The sequence below is a fragment of the Macrobrachium nipponense genome, chromosome 1, assembly GCF_015104395.2.
Source record: "Macrobrachium nipponense isolate FS-2020 chromosome 1, ASM1510439v2, whole genome shotgun sequence".
Classification (NCBI taxonomy): Eukaryota; Metazoa; Arthropoda; class Malacostraca; order Decapoda; family Palaemonidae; genus Macrobrachium; species Macrobrachium nipponense.
In genome coordinates this window covers 65169635-65189565 of record NC_087200.1, presented here as the reverse complement: position 1 = coordinate 65189565, position 19931 = coordinate 65169635, and the positions used below count along the sequence as shown (strand labels likewise).

Below are 19931 nucleotides of genomic sequence, written 5' to 3'. Positions count from 1 at the left end.
ATTCTTACCCCATGAATTTCTATATGGTGTCCAGAGATGCCATACCTGCTTCTAGGTAGAAGCTGATTTTCTTGCAGTCTTCATATTTTGCAGCCTGAACAACTTTCTGGAATGATCAGAACAGCCTTTGCAGTTAGATCCTTTACCTTCTCCTTAACTATGGATTTTTATGAGGACATATTACTTCATTCATGACCCTGATGAGCTCTGGTTAACCTTGAAACTTTTGGGCCAGTTGATATCTAATTTCACTGGTCTCATGGTTCCAAAGGCCCTGACTATAATTTGGGACTGATATGAGTTGTCCCACCTAAATAGCTACCTAGGCTATTGTAAAATGATGAATGTGATAAAATTAATGAAATTTAAATCTAAAATGGGTTTTTTATGTAAACTCATAACTACAAAGTTATTTTGAGCATTTTCTCTGTTAGTCCAGTAGAAATTGACATGGACCCAGACATTTTGTATATCAGTTGGTTTTTTGTGTTAAACACTTCATTCTGATGCCAAATATGTGTAAAAAAAATTCAACCAAAATCAAACTTGGGGAAATGTGTTTTCTAGGCCAAAATCCAAAATGGGTGTCCTCGTCAGGATAATAAGGAATTTCCAGCACTGTATAATATTATTCATTAACTATCAATTTCTGAGAACAAATAACCAACAAAATAATACAGAGGCATGTGAAGGACTATTTATTGGGTTCAAAAACATCTTTGAACATCATAATTCTAAAGGTAAGTGCAAAATGAAGGCCATCGGCATAGTAAAAATTATATACACGTCCTCCTTTTCATGAGGATAATATAATGAAGTGTTTATCCTTTTTGTGAAACAAGAACAGCACAAAGTATTGGGTACACCATTAAGTACAACATCATAAAAGAGAATCCTTGCTGTCAAGCTATGATTATAATAAAAAGCAAATAAACTCTATGAGACAAGAGTTCAGCATGTTACGGTTATTCAGTCACACCAGTTATTAAACTTGCAATATGCATCAAAGCTTTCAACATAACATCATCAGTTAGTAGCAATATTGCTAGGGGGAAAATACCATTGTCATGTTTCATGACCTGAAACTTATGACTTCTGTGGCAGAAGTGTCTATCAATTGACTATGAATGAAAGTATGAGATTAAGTGCATTCTAAAACATTGTCATCAGTGTCTTGAAAGCTCTCAAGTAGTTTGGATCTGTTTTCACACTGCACACTACATTGGCAATGAATGCTGCATGGCATACCTTTTCGGGCACAGCTGCGGGGAACACATTGGCGCTTGGTGCTGTTGCATGAACAGCAAATATCCTGTATGACAGTGTTGTCCAAACTGGGGTCCGCGTACCCCTGGGGGTACGCAGCATAGATCATGAGGGTACGTGAACAAACAAGGAACACACGCGCGCACACACACAACAGAAACATCCCATCAGTGAACATCAGCCTCATATCTCACATTAAGTTGTGTAAGTAATTTTCAAGCATTTTGTTATTAAATCATCATTTTTATTTGTGTAATAAACTTGAATTTATTGACCAACACTCCTATAAATCAGTGTTTTCATAATATACTATTTGCATGATTATCCTAAATAAAACTGAGTTTGGTCAGCCATGGTGGGCGACGGGTGTTACGTAATAGTAGGAGAAGATAATAAAGGGTACAATAGGCGAAAATGTTTGGACAAGACTGCTGTACGAGATCTGGTGGTGCAGGCTCTATATCAGTGATAATTGGTACAACCAACCCATTTTCAATGTTGAAGTCATATTCCTCCTTTTGCAGTACTGGGCTCAAGTGCTTCCATGTGCTCACTTGATGATTCACCCTTAAAGAGTGAAAGTGGCAGGCTCTACCTGTGGGTGGCATGCGCTTCACTGGGACATACTCGGGAGAAATTACATTCAGGTAGCGCATCATGTTAAAAGTCAAGTTTTTGTCCCATGCACCACCATTCAGACCACAAACATCTCTCTCACATTGCCAATGATTTTCTTATCAGCTGATATGTCCCCAAATAACTTCATTTGTTGTCGCACTTCAGCTGATGATGCGATAATATTAAATGTTTTCAGTTTGCCCATTCTAAAGAATGCTGAGGTGGTATCAGCCAGACATAGCATGCACAAATAACAAGCTCTTTCACATCTTTCCGAAGACTGATGGAGGCTGTGAATAGCTATTGTATGTTGTCTTGTTGCCATGAAGATGGTTGTCATTTCTTGGAGGTGGTACAAGAGGAGTATCAAAATGTCTGTATCCTCAGCCTGGACACAAACCTCTGTATTCCTGTGCTAGCTGAAGAACCTTGTGGACAATGACTATGTGCATCGCCTTCTTCAGCAGCATGCTTTCCAGGAATACCAATCTCCTTACGAAGTGTTCCTAGTAGTTTGATGAAATTTTGCTTATTCTTCATATTGGCAAGAAAGGCTGTCTTGTTTCATTGCACTGGTGTTTGCACACTCACCAAAATGTTTAGAGCTTGTGCAGGGTAGAGTTTTCTGCACTTTTGTTCAGGATCTTTGGTTGTTTTGATTTCATAGCTGTCAAATATTACCCAGGTAAATACTTGCTCATCCCTTCCATGTTTAACAACTGATATGAAGAGTTCACTTTAAATTCCCATAGTTCCAACCTTAGGCCAAGGTATCTGATGGATGAGCACACACCCATCAATGACTTTTAGAACTGATTTGTTGTAATTATTGGTGCAAACCTCTGGATTCATCTGAATCAGATGTTTTGCAAGCTGCAATTTCTGTGATTTGCTCATACTCCTATCATCATGAAAGAGAGGCCAGCAGCCTTTGGTATTGTTCACTAGATGACATGCGGATGCTGTCACTTTCATCCTTCAGTGGCTTGTGCAATGCTGCGAAAGTTGTTGCCTGATGAGATCTTTTCAAAAAAATTTCCCCATGCTGCTTGTCATCCAGAGTATCCTGGATCCTCCTCCCAATGGTAACAGCTACATCAACATTCACCCTTTCATCAGCAATAATTCTTGTTGCAATTTTGATAAGCTTATTTACATCCTTGCTTACAAAAGGGTTATGACTTTTAGAGAACTTTGTGAAAGTCTTTAGATCCTTCAAGTCTTGCTTGATGTTCCCTGGATGAACATCTCAATGTTGTCCTGACCAGGTCCCAGTTAAAATGTGTTGGTCAAACAACGTAGGGCATCTATGAACTGGGCCACGACATGGGCAGGGAGGAGCCACTTTGTCTTTGCTGCCTCTTTGTGTGAGATGTTAATTAGGTCTCCCTGTGTTTTCCCAGCTCTCATCAGACATTGTTCGACGGTCATGTCTGACCAAGTTCCACTTCAAAAGAGTTTGTCATTTCTCCTCACAATTACTGACAATGATTATTCAAAATATATACCAAGGCTCATTAATTCCCAAGCTATAGTGAGTGATTTTCATATCAACCTTGACATGCTATTGCCACAACCCCAAAACAAGGTGAAACACACAATATATATTAACCTGGGATTTGCAAACAAAAGGGTGACAATGTAAGCTCTGGAGACATGCACTAATGGTTGGATATATATAGAAAGGAGTGATTAGTAGGACTTCATTATACACATACTGACTGGCATGTTCTAGCATTTGTTCCTCAAGTGTGGAGTCTGATACCAGCTCAGATGATATTTTCCATATGGGATTCTCCATTTTATTCCCTTTTTAAAACCTATTTCCATTTCATCCTTAACAAATACAAATACGTATGTGTACAATATTACAGTGAAAGTGTTAACAGGTCTGATAAGTGTTACAGACCATTTGACTTGTGATGATATGAGCAAGTGTGCGAATACTGGGTTATCTTCAAGTCTGTAATGAAGAGCCATTCTGATGGCAGCCATGTTGGAAATTGAGTTTAGGATCTTTATGTACTTAAGGGGGCTGGCCAGCTAATGTCACTTTTTAAGGGCAGGGCTTTGACACTCACACCACTTAATAAGGTGACTTGGGACATCTCCAAATCACGTATGATTTTTGCCTCTGACCTTTGGTTTTGTGACACCAGGGCGATTTATCCCAAAAATAACCATTTTTCAAATTCTATCTCCTCCCTTGATACTTAATATTAAGACCTGGGATTACTACCATATATAGACCTAATGTAGACCTCCAATCAAATGAAGTTTTTTTTTTTTCCTAAAAGCCATTATTTGCTAGATATGAATTTTTTAATTATGGTAAAAAAATAAACCCTATAAATCAGGAAAAAAAATTAAGAAAAAAAACTGGAAAAAAATGGGAATAGAGCTTCATTTGATTGTTCTATAATGTATTTCTAAGTTATATGCCAAATTTCAATGCTATAGCTTTAAAACTAAGGGAGATAGAATTTGAAGGTCAATAAGTGTAATTTTGAGATATGGGCCTTCAAAGTTTTTCTTTGTATTTTTACAAGGACAGTGTTAATAAATCAAGATTATTATGAATTTTATATTTCTTTTTTGGTATTGATAAACCAAAACTATGATATTTATCATAATTTAATCATAAATGAAGATCCCTTTGCTCATAGATCGTAGCCTAGGGCACTGTGTCAGGCGAGACAGGGCACTCCTTCCTATGCAACTCTCTCTCCTTCACTAACTCGGCTTATCAGAATAAATTTTCTTCTTCTGTATGTTAGCAAGGTGTTTTCCTTGTCTTTTCCTCTTTGGCATGATGAAATTTGTACTAAAACAAAGATTAACAGATGTAAAAGCAAGAGAATGTCAGAGGTGAAACTCGAACGTTTACTCTTTTTACAAACACATTGTTAATAAATCATGATTATTGTGAATTTCATATTCCTTTTTGGGTATTGATAAACCAAAACTGTTATTTATCATAAATGAGGATCCCTTTGCTCAAAGACCGTAGCCTGGGGCACTACTAATATTGCGGATATTATGATCTTCTGAACTCATATTGGAGCTAATTTTCTTTTTCTGTATGTTAGCAAGATGTTTTGCTTGTCTTTTCCTCTTTGGCATGATGAAATTCTTGCCGAAACAAAGATAAACAGACGTAAAAGCAAGTGAATGTCAAGGTGAAACTTGAATGTGCATCCTCTATTAAGTTTCTTCTCACACTGAAGGGTGGTAAGCTGAGAACCTTCCCTCTTGCTACTTATGGAATCTCTACAGAGGCCATTGCTCACAATTTGTTTGACAATAATTATCAAAATTTATGATAACAAGAAATATTGCATTTTCTTGTACGGATCAATGTTTTTGGCTTATTGAGTCATGTTTACAATTACCCTGTAACTACGAAAGGAAGAGGAATTTTGACGAAATATTTTGTATACGCATTCTCCATTGCCATACGATGGTCCTTGAATTTTATCATGACTTGGTGTTTATCGCCCTGTACCCTCATATATAGGGGTACCAGCCGACCCCCTTAAAGTAAACCTTCTCAAACATGAATTCTGATACATTGTGCTGGCCAGTGCATAACTTTTTTATCTTTCAGGTAAATTGAGTGGCCATTTTGGTTTTTGGCCTAAAAACAGGTTTCCCCAAGGTTGATTTTGGTTGAATTCGTTTTGGTGTTCATATGCACCCAGACAAAGGATTCTGTGCAAAAATTTGCCTGTTATACAAAATGTCTGGGTTAGGTCATTTTTATGTCAATTTCTACTGGACGATCTCTAGCATTAATTTATATAACACCTGGAATGCTTTTACGATCTCAGACACCAGTTTTAGACTTGGATGTGCTGGTGACAAGGTGGGAGCATGTGTTTGTATGTCCAGTAAATGAGCTGTGATATTTAAGTGATGTGTTTGCATAAAAAAATCAGTTTTAAAGAATAGTTTTTACTATTGTATAAAAAGAAGATGGAAAATTTTTATATTTTAACTTATTTTTCTTGCAGAAGGGAAACTTCAACTGTGTCCACCAACACCACCTTTGAGTTTAGTCAACACCCCAGTGAACACACCAGTTAGTGCTCACAAGAGCAAAAAATTATTACCACTGCACCTTACTCCAGGTAATTATTCTCTTTATAGCCTACAAGCATCTTTGGTCAGGATTGATTACTGTATGGTACAGTCTCACATTCTAAGGTATTGCACCAGTTTTCTTAATGTTTCTGTCATAAGGGCAATAGCTATGTACATCAAGTGGTATCTGGCAACTGTGGTGACAGTTTTTCAGTAACTAGCAAATTGATATTAAGCTTATCCTAGCTATATATTACTCTCATATAAAGGAAATTTAAATCATTATTGTTCTTTTATTGGTTATGCTTGTTTTTTTTAAGAACGGAATTTTTTTGTGCTTCAGCTTACATCATTTTTTGGGGGGATCTGGAGAGGGTTTTTATTTTACCACAGAGAATTTGCATATGTTTTGCATATACAGAGTGATAAACAAAACTATTTATTACCTTTTGTTTATTTATTGTATACAAAATATAGAAAGATGAATATTAACCTATGAATGTATGGCTAGGCCTACTGATCCTTGATAGGTATCATATAATTTACAGTATTACTTTTGTTAATAGGTTTTATATGCTATCAAATTTTCACTTTTTTTTTTTTTTTTTTTTTTTTTTTTTTTTTTGCACCTGTTATGCAAGTATATCATTGATCATTTCAGTACTGAATGGCCTTCTCAATTTTGACCTAATTCTGAAAGCATATGGTTGTGGACTGAATTAGTTACTTCTTGAGAGAAAAATGTTTATACTCTCCATAATTAGGGAAAACAGAAAAACAAAAGTAGTACATAATGTACTATTTCCATATATTATAATGTCTGTAGTGTGTGAGAGGTTGAAACGTAATATTAAAAAATTTCATTTAGTAGAAAAATCTCAATTCATAAATGCTTTAGATTATAATGAAATTACAATATCTAAAGAAAAAGTTAATACAGGCAGTCCCCGGTTATCAGCGGACTCGGTTAATGGTGATCCGATTTTGTGGCAATTGTCTAGCGTATAAAACAGGCGATTTATAGCGCCGTAACAGGCCAAGTTTCGGTTATCAAATAGAGTTATTGTGCCATAGCATACCTAACAGAGGTGCCATTAACCGAAACTTGGTGCTATAAGCATCATAAATGGCTGAGTTTCGGTTATTGGCAGTTTTCGCTTACCAGCACCCCGCTAAGCACAAAACCCCGGCCGATAACCGGGGACTGCTTATATATTATTTCAAACACAAAGAAAAACAACAGTAAATTATGTTTATCCCATATACTAATTAGTAAAAGTGGGGGGTTATCTTGTCAGTTTCAGCTTTTGAATGTTATTCACAACCTGATGTTTAGTGTAACTCCCAAAAGCACTGATAACTCTATTCACGCGTCATTACCACTTTGCATTCATTAGTCCTATGGGACTCCCATTAAACTATTCATTTGTAAAAAAAGAAATAAAAAGAATATTCCAAGTTTCCTTATTTGATATGTCTGACTTCTTCATATTTATAAAAATATTCTGTCAATTTGACTTTGTTTATGATGTTAAAAAGAAAATGGGCATGTGTATGATTTATAAGTTATTGTGTTAATACACCAGTCTCCTCAAAATTCGGTGTTCCAGGCGTGCCAGCTGAACCACACACTTCATTGCATTTCACCACCCTTTGGTCAAGTGAAATGCATTTAATTTAAGGAGGCTATGAATTATATAATGTTTTTGATGTATTTCATTTGCTAACTCGAAATAAAATTTTCTCTTTTAACAGAAAGGTCTTTAAAAAGATGATAATCTGATAACATTAGATAAGCCAAACTCCACTCACATATTATTGCGTAAAATAACAATATGCATGATACAGTGGACCCCCTGTATTCGTGGGATATGCATTCCAGACCTCCCCCCACACACAGATAGCTAGAATCCGCGAATAATTAAAACCTGTGTAAAAACGCGTAAAACTTCCTATATTTTGTTAGTTCGAACTTAGGAAAAACCCTAAAAAATGCTTATACATATCTGATTTTTTAAATAGTTTTATCACAAAAAGTGCATTTAATCATGAAATTGATGTGAAAATACAGTAATTTACGGATATTTCTCAAAAAATACCGCAAATACGCAGATTTCCAGCAAATAATGGGTGGATTTGGTCCATAGAGAAATCCACAAACATGAGTCCACGAATGTTGAGAGCACGAATATGGGGTCCACTGTACTCTGTTGAAACGGTTGATCAGGACTGCTCATATTGAAACATAATAAATATTTCATAATGATGCAAACAAAACACTTAAAACCTGCATAAAACAAGGTTTTTCCATGCAGTTTTATTTTTTACTTCTGATAATATGGATACAGATTCCAATTTTCATATTTTGTGAAGTGATTCAATATATAATAGCATAATTGTACCAATAACGTCTTAAAGAAAAATGTATAAAGGATATCTGTATGTAGGTACACCTATTTGTCCTGTTCCTTAGAGATTGTTTATGGATCATTAAGTTTGTGAGTTTTAGTAGAAAACATGAAAGTATAAAAAGCAAACAAAAGTCAAAGTAAAGTCAGTCATAGATAACATAAGCACACACGAAATGTATGCATGTAGTAAATTAATCTCTAGTACCATCCATCATCATGTACATTTTCAGTACCAGCAGGATAAAGGTTGGTAATTCTTACTGCTTACAGCATCTGTAGCGTAAAATCATGATATATATATATATATATATTATATATATATATATATATATTATATATCTATATATATATATATATATATATATATTATATATATAATATATAATATATTAATGAACATTACCTTAATGATTTATCTAGCCCTAAATCCCCAAAAACTGCACCAAAATTTACCACATTGGCAACCCTGTTACCTCCTATTCTGTCTGCCAGTTGGCAGCACTCGTTGATACAAAACCTTCCCTTGAAAATCAGTTGTTAACGAGCTCCCGTGCTGTTTACATCACGGCCGCTCTTTATAAATTTCTTAAACCTTTTTGTGCCTTTAAAGTTCTCATTAATTGTTAATGCAACTTTTTTAATTACCACTCACGTATTACATCCACGAAATAGTGAATTAACTTTTATTTCCATTGTGGGATTTATATTATATTACGAACTTTTGCGACCCGGAATTACGTGACCTGCCCAACAGTCCAATGGATAGCCTAGATAATTCGATGCTTCCTTCTGCCAGCAACATCAGGAATAGCCCAGCGTGTGGGACAAGGATGAGTAGCAGGGAGTATGAACCCCATGACATTTGTAGCCTTTGTCGTGGACAGGTTTGTGACTTGACTTCTCGTTGTGACTTATGTAAGCCTTGGTCTGACGAAGACATGATGACTTATATGAAACATCAAAGAATCTTGCAGCATAACAGATTGATTAAGGAGAAAAAGAAATCGGTAGCTAGACCTGTATCTAATGATTTCCTTGATTTGTGCGCTCATGGTTCTGGCTCTTCGGTTTCGGTAACGTGTGATTCAGATTCCGAATTAATTGATGCTTTGCCACCTGTACAACCGGTAAATAGTGAAGTCGTTTCTGATGTTGATTCAAACTTTTTGGCGATGGAAACTAGTTGGAAACAGAAATTTGAAAAATTACAGCTTAGTCTAGATAGAGACATTTCAGCCAAGTTTAACAAGCTGTCAGAGAATTTTGAAGAAGCTTTTACTAGAATGTCTAACTCTTTTAGATTCATTTTCAGCTCCTCGTCAGGTACCTGTCGACAGCACCATGGGTAATGGTGCGACAGATACCTCGGCTTGTGAACCCCGTCGTAGCGAAGGCCTAGGGGGGATCTGGTCCGGGCAGGTGCCTGATGATTCTTTACCCAATGTGTCCCCTGTTAGTCCCGTAACAGTGCCAAAGGACGCTTATTTAGGAGAAGGGGGGAGGGGTGTTAGTGTTAGACCTAAGATAGCTAGTCGTCAGGATCTTACTTCAGGGGAAGTTTCTCAGTTAGGATCTGACGATGGTGATGATGATGACGTGGATTCGTGTGATATTGATGTTCCTTTGAACGATGGTCATGATGTCGAGTTCAAGAAACTTTTTTATTTAATTTTGATTTTTCTTCCTCAGGCGAGGCCTAAAGAGCAGAAGCAGCCTCCGCCTCGTTGTATTACAGAAGGGATTTTTCTTGATGGTCCTTCCTGGTCACGGGAATTTTTATGCTTTCCCTTTGCTCAGAGGTTCGCGAGAGTGAGGGCGGACGTCGCCGCTAAACTTTCAAAGGTGATCGGGGAAGGGAAGAGGAAGCTCTCCTCTCTTCTACGACATCGGAGAGGAGTTTATCAGGTGGCGGATGATACTTCATTCTCTCGACCCCCCAAACCAAATCCTGATTTTGTCCGACTTTCGGGTCAACCTTTGCTTTCAAGGCTTCAGTCTCGGTCTCAATCGAAGACTTTATTGCCATGGAGTCTGTTATGAGCTCCTTACAAGAAGCTCAATCCTTCAATATGTGGGTCCTCGGAGGTCTTTTAATGTATATCAAGGACTCCAGGTTTTTTCCTCCCGATGCTCCTCTTTTTGAGAAATTCTGCTTGTCTATTTCAATCGCTTCTGTACATCAGAACGAGCTTGCCGCTTCAATGCAGGCCTTTCTTGTTTCTCTAAGGCATAGCCTTTATTTGTCACAGTTACCCTCCTCTGTATCTGAGATTCAGAGAAACCGTTTGTTGTCCTTTTCTCCTTTTGGCAATTCCCTATTTGATATGTCTGTGCTTTCTGAGGTTTTGAAGAAACATCAAAGTGATGCCTCTTCCCAAGCTCACTGGGCCTTATCAAGGGCTTTTTCCTCTGGTCTTTCTCCCGTTCCTTCAAGGAGTAAGCATAAGTTTAGTGCCAGATCCGTGCCTTCTGCTTCAGCCCAACATCCTCCTCCTTCTGGCTCGTTTTTCCAGAGAACATCTCAGGTTTCTGGCGCCTCAGCTTCCTCCTCTGGTACTCACTCTTTGAAATGCGGGATAGGTTCTTGGCATGGCTCTAAGGGCAGGGGAAGAGCTCAACCTCCAGGAGGACCCTCTTCTTCTTCTTTGTCTCTGCGTAAGAATTTTTGGAAGTAGGAGTCATTACCTCGCCCGGAGACCGCAGTAGGAGCTTGTCTCTCTCGCCATTGGTCAGCTTGGCAGGAGAGAGCAGTGGATGCTTGGGTAGTGGAGGTCCTGAAGGTAGGTTATGAGATCCCTTTTGTTTCGAGGCCTCCACTTTCCAATTGTCCTCTCGAGTTCAGCAGTTATTCCCCTCACTCAATCCAGGGTCAAGCCTTGGAGAAGGAGCTTTCAGCTCTCTTGGAGAAGGATGCCATAGAGCAAGCTCCTCCTTCTCCATGATTTTACTCAAGGGTGTTTGTAGTTCTAAAGGCCTCGGGTGCTTGGCGCCCCATCATAGATCTTTCGGTCTTGAACAAGTTCATTCTAAAGTCCAAGTTCTGGATGGAGACGGTTCAGACTGTTCTTTCATCCGTCAGGATGGGGGACTGGATGATTTCCATCGATCTGCAGGATGCTTATCTGCAAATCCCCATCCATCCGAAGAGCAGACCTTACCTTCGTTTTTCACGGACTCAGGAGTTTTTCAGCTCAAGACCCTTTGTTTCGGCCTCACCGCTGCTCCACAGGTCTTTTCTCAGGTGACGGCTCCGGTTTCGGCTATTCTGCATCAGTTAAACGTAAGGATGCTTCGGTATCTGGATGATTGGCTAGTCCAGGCCGAATCTCGAGAGAAATGTCTCCGGTCGAGGGAGATAGTTCTGTCTCTTTGTGTCGAGTTGGGCATTCGTGTCAACTTCGACAAGTCCAGTCTAATCCCTTGCCAGATCATGACTTATCTGGGGATTGTTTTGAATTCCCAGATTTTGAGGGCTTCTCCCGCTCCGAAATGGATAGACAAGCTTCTAAGTCTGGTCAAAGAATTTTAGTCCTCCGTAATGCAGCCAGTTTCCCTTTAGAGGACTCTCCTGGGCCATTTGTCATCCCTCATCCAACTGGTTCCCGGAGGTCATCTCAGAATGAGGTCCCTTCAGTCGACACTTCGCTAGTCGTGGGATTTCGAGTCCGAGGATACGATAGTCACCTCCTCTCCTTAATGTCGGAAGGAATGTTGGTGGATGCCAGTTCACTGCCTCAAGTCAGGGACATTTCTTTCAGTTCCACCAGACCTAATGTTTTGGTCAGACGCCTCGGATCAAGGCCTTTGGTCAGAGGAAGAGAAGAGGATCATGTCAATAAATTGTAGGGAACTAAGGGCAGTGTACCTAGGCCTTCTTTCATTTCAGGATCAACTGTTGGAGTCGGTTGTCGCGATCTTCGTCGACAACACCACAGCAGTCTCGTACTTAAGAAACCAAGGTGACACACAGTCGGACCTTCTCACTCAAGAAGCGCGATCAATCCTGTGTTGGGCAGAAGACAGGGGGATTACGTTGGTCCCTCAGTTTATCCTGGGCCATCACATCTTAGCAGACGCCTTGTTGAGACCGAACGAAGTTCAAGGGTCAGAATAGACACTTTGCCAAGAAGTCTTCGACAGCCTCAGGAAGAAGTGGCCTGTCACAGTCGATCTGTTTGCCACCCCACTGAATTTTCGGTGCCAGATCTTCTTCGCCCCTTACCAGACTCCTCAGAGTGCCGGGACAGACACACTTTTGCAGGACTAGGAGGGCCTTCAAGCTATGCATTTCCTCCGCTCGCTGTGGTGAGGTCAGTCCTCAACAAAGTGAGGGCAACCAAGCATCTGGATCTCACCTTGATTGCCCCCTTCTGGCCACAGAAGGAGTGGTTTCCCGAACTACTGGAAGCTCTGGTGGAGCCCCCCATTCGTCTGTCAGAGAGACCAGATCTTCTCAAACAAACCCATTTTCATCGGTTCCATCAGAGGCTCCACATGCTTCATCTTCATGCCTGGAGACTGTCAGAAGATTCTCCAAGCACGAAGGATTCTCCTCCAGAGTGGCGCAACAGTTGGCTCTTGCCAGACAGCAATCATCCAGAGTAGATTATCAGGCTAAATGGTCGGTTTACAGACGTTGGTGTAAGTCTCAAGGAGATTCAATTTCTAGACCTCCTTACCGAAAGTAGCGGAGTTTTTAGTTCATTTACATCATGACAGGGTCCCTGTCACCTTCGTGCATTAAGGGTTATAGGTCGATGCTTTCCCATGTTTTTAAGGCGATGCTCCCTGAAATCTCTTCATCTTATGTCATTAGAGATTTAATTTGATCCTTTTCCCTATCTCGACCCAGTCCGCAGTGTTCTCCTCCGACATGAGACGTTAATAAAGTCCTTCAAGCCTTAAGGTTCTCTCCGTTTGAGCTTCTGAATACGGCCAATTTTAGGGACCTCTCTTCTAAGACACTCTTCCTTGTCTCGCTGTCTACAGCTAAGAGGGTGGGTAAACTGCAAGCACTCTCTTTTCTGGTTGCCAGATCTGGACAAGACATGGTTTTGTCATACCTTCCCGAATTTGTCGTCTGATAATCCCATTCCCAGGTCTTTCGTGCTGAAGTCGCAGGTCGACTTTGTCGGTAATCTAAATGAGGAATTAGTTCTTTACCCTGTTACGGCGCGCTCATGCTATTTACGCCGGACAAAGGACTTTCAGGGTCGTCCCCGTCATCTGTTTGTTTCACCCCGAAATGTCAAGAGACACATCAAAGAATGGTGTATCCTTATTTCTCAGAGATCTTATTGTTAAAACTGGTGGTTCGGCTGCCTGTGAAGGCCAGGTGCCGAGAGCACACAGTATTAGAGCAGTTGCTACACCAGTAGCTTTTATGAACGTCTCAGTCGCCAAGGTGCTTGAGGCAGCGACTTGGCGTTCTAATTCTGTTTTTGCCTCATTTTACTTGGGGGATATTTCTCTAGTTCTAGGCAACCTTCGTTCTTTGGGCCCGTTGGTGATGGCAGGACAGGTCGTTAGACAGGAGAATAAGGTAGTCTTCCTGTTTTACATTTGGTTGCTACCTGTATAATATTTATTTTTTGTTGTATATATATATATATATAGATATAGATATAGATAGAATTAATATATATGTGTGTGGGTGGTGTGTGTGTGTGTGTGTGTGTGTATTTTTATTTTACATTATAACTTATGGCAGTTTTTGGTTTAGTTATAATGGGAATTAGGCAGTTTGGTATTTAGGTGTTGTTGATGACAAGGACTAGCTGCTTGACAACTCATGCTGCTTCCATTGTCAGTGTGACGGGACCAGCCACTGGGTTGTCGGCACTGGCGACAATGCTTCTCCCAAAATCGATGCCGACCTAGGACTAGTCACTGGTTCGCTTGTCCTAACGACTCGCGCTTCTTCCATTGTCCTTCTGGATAGGGAATTAGTCAATGGATTATCTGCTGTCATCTGGTGACTCGTTCACCATCTACTTTTTGTCTCACCTGTTTTCTCGGAGTCAGACACTCGTGCGAGATCAGGCGACATTTAGTAGCCCTGAGTTTCTTGTTGACAAAGTCGGTTGCGTTGATACACCCTCCGATGATCGTTTAACATGAGACCAGGTTGGACTGCCGGCACTTGTCCTTCGGGACTGAGTCGCCTTTTTGCTCCGCGCTCCTTTCTCTTGGCACCAGAAAGCTTGAGTCAGGAGTTGCTCATGAGCCTATATCGCTGCTGGCGACATTGGGTTGCGTTGATACACCCCCAATGTTTGCTTAGCTTTGAATCACCCAGGCAGTCCAGGCACTCATCCTTCATGGAAAGAGTTGTCAATACCCGCTCCTCTCTCTTGGTGCTAGACATTCGTGAGAGAGGAGGTGTCATTGTAGTGCTTGATAAAGTCATCAGGGTGCAGCCTTGCTGTCCTCATTTCGTCTGACTGGTCACCTGGTCGGTCACCTGACTTTAGTACAGACAGACTGACTATGCACTTACTCCTTGTCCTTTACTACTGCAGTTCAGCGGCATTATGGTAGGAGACTTTGAGTTCTTAGTATCTTAGACCTTGGGTTGAGTTTTTAATTGCCAATGATATATATTTCTTTGATTGTTTTATGTCCTATTCTGCCCGAAAGGGAAATTGTACTCAGATTCCCTCCTCCTTTTCAATGTGGTTAATCGGGCTAGATAAATTATATTAAGGTAATGTTTATTAACCCTTTAATGCCGATTGGACGTATTAAACGTCGATATAAATTGTCTGTTGGGTGCCGATTGGACGTATGGTACGTCGATATAAAAAAGGTTTTTTAAAAATTCGCGTAAAAATAATTTTGGGCCTACCAGGCGGAAACTTTTGAATCACACGCCTTGAGGGATGCTGGGAGCTCACGGATCAAGGCGTTGTTTTGTTTACAATTTTTACCCAGGCGCGCAAGCGCGAATTTCTTTCTTCTCGCACTAAATACATCAGCGACACATCTCGGAAATTATTTCGTCACTTTGACATAATCTTTGCACCATTTTATATTAGCCGTTACATGGAGTATTATATATGAAAATGTGTGCAATTTCATGTAGAATACAACTAAAAACAACTCATGGTTGTAGCTTTTATCAGTTTTGAAATATTTATATATAAATAACGATGTGCCAAAATTTCAACCTTTGGTCAACTTTGACTCTACCGAAATGGTCGAAAACGCAATTGTAAGCTAAAACTCTTATATTCTAGTAATATTCAATCATTTACCTTCATTTTGCATCAAATTGGAAGTCTCTAGCACGATATTTCGATTTATGGTGAATTTATGATAAAAAACTTTCCTTACGTCCGCGCGGTAACTTCTGAAAAAATCATAAATTTTTTCGTCCAATTGTCGTAATGTTTGCACCATTTTAAATTAGCCGTTACATAAAGTTTTATTTATGGAATTGTGCGCAATTTCATGTAGAATACAACTAAAAACAATCCATGGTTGTAGCTTTTTTCAGTTTTGAAATATTTTCATATAAATAACGATAAGTACCAAAATATCAACCTTCAGTCAACTTTGTCTCGACCGAAATGGTAAAACACGCAATTGTAAGCTAAAACTATTACATTCTAGTAATATTCAATCATTTACCTTTATTTTGCCAGAAATTGGAAGTCTCTAGCACAATATTTCGATTTATGGTGAATTTATGGGGAAAAAAAAAAATTTTTTCCTTATGTCTGCGCGGTAACCCTTCCGAAATAATGTTTGCACCATTTTAAATTAGCCGTTACATAAAGTTTTATATATGAAAATGTGCAATTTCATGTAGAATACAACTAAAAATAACCCATGGTTGTAGCTTTTATCAGTTTTGAAATATTTTCATATAAATAACGATAAGTGCCAAAATTTCAACGTTGTCAACTTTGACTCTACCAAAATGGTAAAAAACGCAATTGTAAGCTAAAACTATTACATTCTAGTAATATTCAATCATTTACCTTCATTTTGCAACAAATTGGAAGTCTCTAGCACAATATTTCGATTTATGGTGAATTTATAAAATAAACTTTTTCCTTACGTACGCGCGGTAACTCTTCCGAAAAAATCTCCATTTTTTTGTCCGATTGTCATAATGTTTGCACCATTTTAAATTAGCCGTTACATAAAGTTTTATATATGAAAATGTGCACAATTTCATGTAGAATACAACTAAAAACAACCCATGGTTGTAGCTTTTATCAGTTTTGAAATATTTTCATATAAATAACGATAAATAGAAAAAATTTGTCCTTCGGTCAACTTTAACTCGACTGAAATGGTCGAAAACTGCAATTGTAAGCTACAACACTTACAGTCTAGTAATATTCAATTAATTACCTTCATTTTGCAACAAACAGGAAGTCTCTAGCACAATATTTCGATTTAAGGTGAATTTTTGAAAACGGCTTTTTTTTTATGTCCGCCCGTTACAAATTCATGCATCATTTTGTGATAATATTTTCTCTGTTGCCTTGATCCTTATACAATTTGTTATATACCAAAATGATCGCAATTTAGTGTACAATACAATGAAAAAAATTAACTCGTTAGCTTTAACCGTTTTGCTCGCAGCGTAATTTGTATACAATTATATATGAATTTTTTTTTGCGCTGTCATATATCCCAATATTTATATATGATAATGAAATTTTTTTCATTTATGATGGTTGCATACTAAACTTCAGGCAATGACAAAAAAAGGAGCCCAAAATGAACTCTTAATCTTGAAAACTAAGCGTGCTGTGATTTTTTGAAAAAAAAAACAATTTTTCCGCTTCGGCGCTCCTCGCGAACGCCGCCTGCTACGGGAGATGATTTTTAAAATACCGCTTTGGCGTTTAAGGGTTAATATGGAATTTTTATTATAAAATTAATATTAATAATATTTAGCTGTATAATTTATCTAGTCCCACCCATCCTACCCTACGATCTGCCTGTCACAACTGATTTTCACGGGAAGGTTTTGTAACTGTCAATGACAGTGTTGCCAACTGGCGGACAGAATAGGAGGTAACAGGGTTGCCAATGTGGTAAATTTTGGTGCGGTTTCAGGGGATTTAGGGCTGGATAAATTATATAGGTAAGTATTCTTAGCATTAAATATATATATATATATTATATAATATATATATATATATATATATATATATATATATAGATATATATATATATATATATATAATATATATATATATATATATACATACTGTATACAGTGGTCCCCCCGTATTCGCGGGGGATGCGTACCAGACCCCCCTGTGAATAGTTAAAACCCGCGAATGTTTGGAACCCCTATAAAAATGCTAAAAACAGCCTATTTTGTTAGTTAAAACTCAAGAAAAACCCACTAAAAATTTTCATACATGGTTTTTTTAATAGTTTTATCACAAAAAGTGCATTTTATGATGAAATTCATCAAAAAAACCAGGAATTTGTGGATATTTACCATAGAAAAATACCGCGAATGCGCGAATTTTCCGCGAATAATGCAGGGAAACATTCCCGAGAGAAATCCGCGAATGTGTGAGTCCGCGAATCTGGAGAACGCGAATACGGGGGGTCCACTGTATATATAAATGATTAATACAGTTAAATTTTATTTATATTGATTAATATATGCATAATTGAGAACCTTATATACATACACCACCATAATTCAGTAATCATAAAATTGAACTCAATGTTCTGATTGTTAGCTAGGGAATGCAGTTACCATAGCCATTGTTTTTCACTTCTTATAATTAGGCAAAACATGAAGATAACAGCTTAATATATTAATTGAGATGTATATATGAACAGTCATGATAGCTAGATATTTTTATAAAAAATTTAATATTTTTTTGTTTACAGTATTAGGTCTTCTGGGCAACAAACGCAGAACAGTTCACTGCATGAATGGTATTACACCTACCAGATTGTTGTCATCGATCAACATAACTCGAGCTGCAAAGCGGTCTCCCAAAGCAGATGTTAGTTTTTCTTCATCAACCCATCTTGATGATTCAGTTATAGTAAGTTTCATTCATTTGTGAAAATCTCAAGCATTTATTCATTGTCTTTGCTTCTCTGACAAGTTAGCTTTGGCTTCTTACTTTTAATGAAAAAGGTGTTTGATTTATTCACTCCAGCTACTCCATTCTTGCAATCAAGAGTTCTTATAGTATATATTTTTATACATTTTTACATTTGTTTTTCTTATATGAGTCAAGACAGGTTTGCCCAATTGGTTAGGCTCCAATTGAGCTCCTGGTGCTAGCACTTCTGAACTGGTCAGACATGACTAGTCCATGATCTCCAGCTATTACCCCACCTCCAGTCAGACTTCTATCCAGCCACATCCCGGCTTGTTGACACACACTGTGCCAAGTCACTTGTTTGCTACTAGTCAAGCATCAGCAACTAGCCAGTTGCCCTTTTGTAACCATGCTTGTTCCCCCTATACCTGCCAAGTCCCTACATCACCATGCCAGGACTCCAGCAACATACTTGTTGGGATCTTTTCAGTCAGTCTTCTATATCACTTATGTCAACAGCCATATGTCTACCTTGAGTTGCCTATGTGGCAGCCTACAGTGTGATAGCTCCCAGTAGAGCATCTTCATCAGAGCTAGCCCTTGCTCCTAGCTGCATCTTTGGCTCCACTAAAGCTTCTATTCTATGATTGTCGAGAGCAGGAATTGCATCATTAATGAGACCAAGACAGATGTTCATTTTTTTGTCCATGATTCTTCTGGAGCATGTGCCCCAAGCCATTCTGATAGCCAGTCCCTTGTTTGGTCAAACATTTCCTTAGAAAGGCTCTGCCACCAGTGAATTGCCTTCATTCTGATGAACTGAACAGCTTTGTTGCATAACCATAAACTTGCAGGGATCATGGTTGAAAGCAAGAGGTTTTTTTTCTTCTTCACCTGTTATTGAGGAAGTTCCAGCAACTCCTTAGAAGGCTCTATAACTATTCACACAGCTGTCAAGACCAAGAAATTTGTCATTTCTTCCATTTAACTTTATTTTGTGAGACCTTGAAGGGGGTTGACCTGCTTGAAGACACAGTACAACAACTGTACTTTGGATGAGGCTTCTTTTGATGATATAATTGACTGAATTTGAAAGATTTTCAGCCTTCAGATACTCCAGAAACCTCAGAATGTGGTACACACTGCATGTCCTCAAGGGACCAGAAAGTCAGAAGCCTTCGTTTAGTGTAATTTGCTGACTTCCAAAGTTATTGCAATCATTCTTGTGAATGTATGGAATTGTATAGTTGGCAAGGGATCCTCCAAAGGTTACAACAATCCCATGTAATCTCAGGTCTACATAGATTCTACTGAATAATATGTTTGCCTCAATCCTACCAACCACTGTCTGACATGAAAACCATCACTAAGTAATTATATATTCACTAACTTTTACTGCTGTCCTTTTTTCGAACCAAGTTTGCCTATGATGTTCTTATAATGGCCAGCTAGCAGGAGTGGGCTCTGGTGGCCACCAGTTCTTCTTTTTGTGACCACAGGCCTTTCAGTATAC

General features: G+C 38.7%; 1 protein-coding gene across 2 annotated transcripts in view; it reads left to right on the top strand.

The window, feature by feature from the left end:
• Window positions 1–19931, top strand: part of LOC135219371 (uncharacterized) — a 217926-nt gene that overhangs the window by 160924 nt on the left and 37071 nt on the right. For both annotated transcript variants that reach the window (XM_064256087.1, XM_064256086.1), the window contains exons 10-11: window positions 5898–6014; window positions 18255–18415. In XM_064256087.1, coding sequence (XP_064112157.1) covers window positions 5898–6014; window positions 18255–18415 — 278 coding nt within the window. The remainder of the gene's footprint in view (window positions 1–5897; window positions 6015–18254; window positions 18416–19931) is intronic.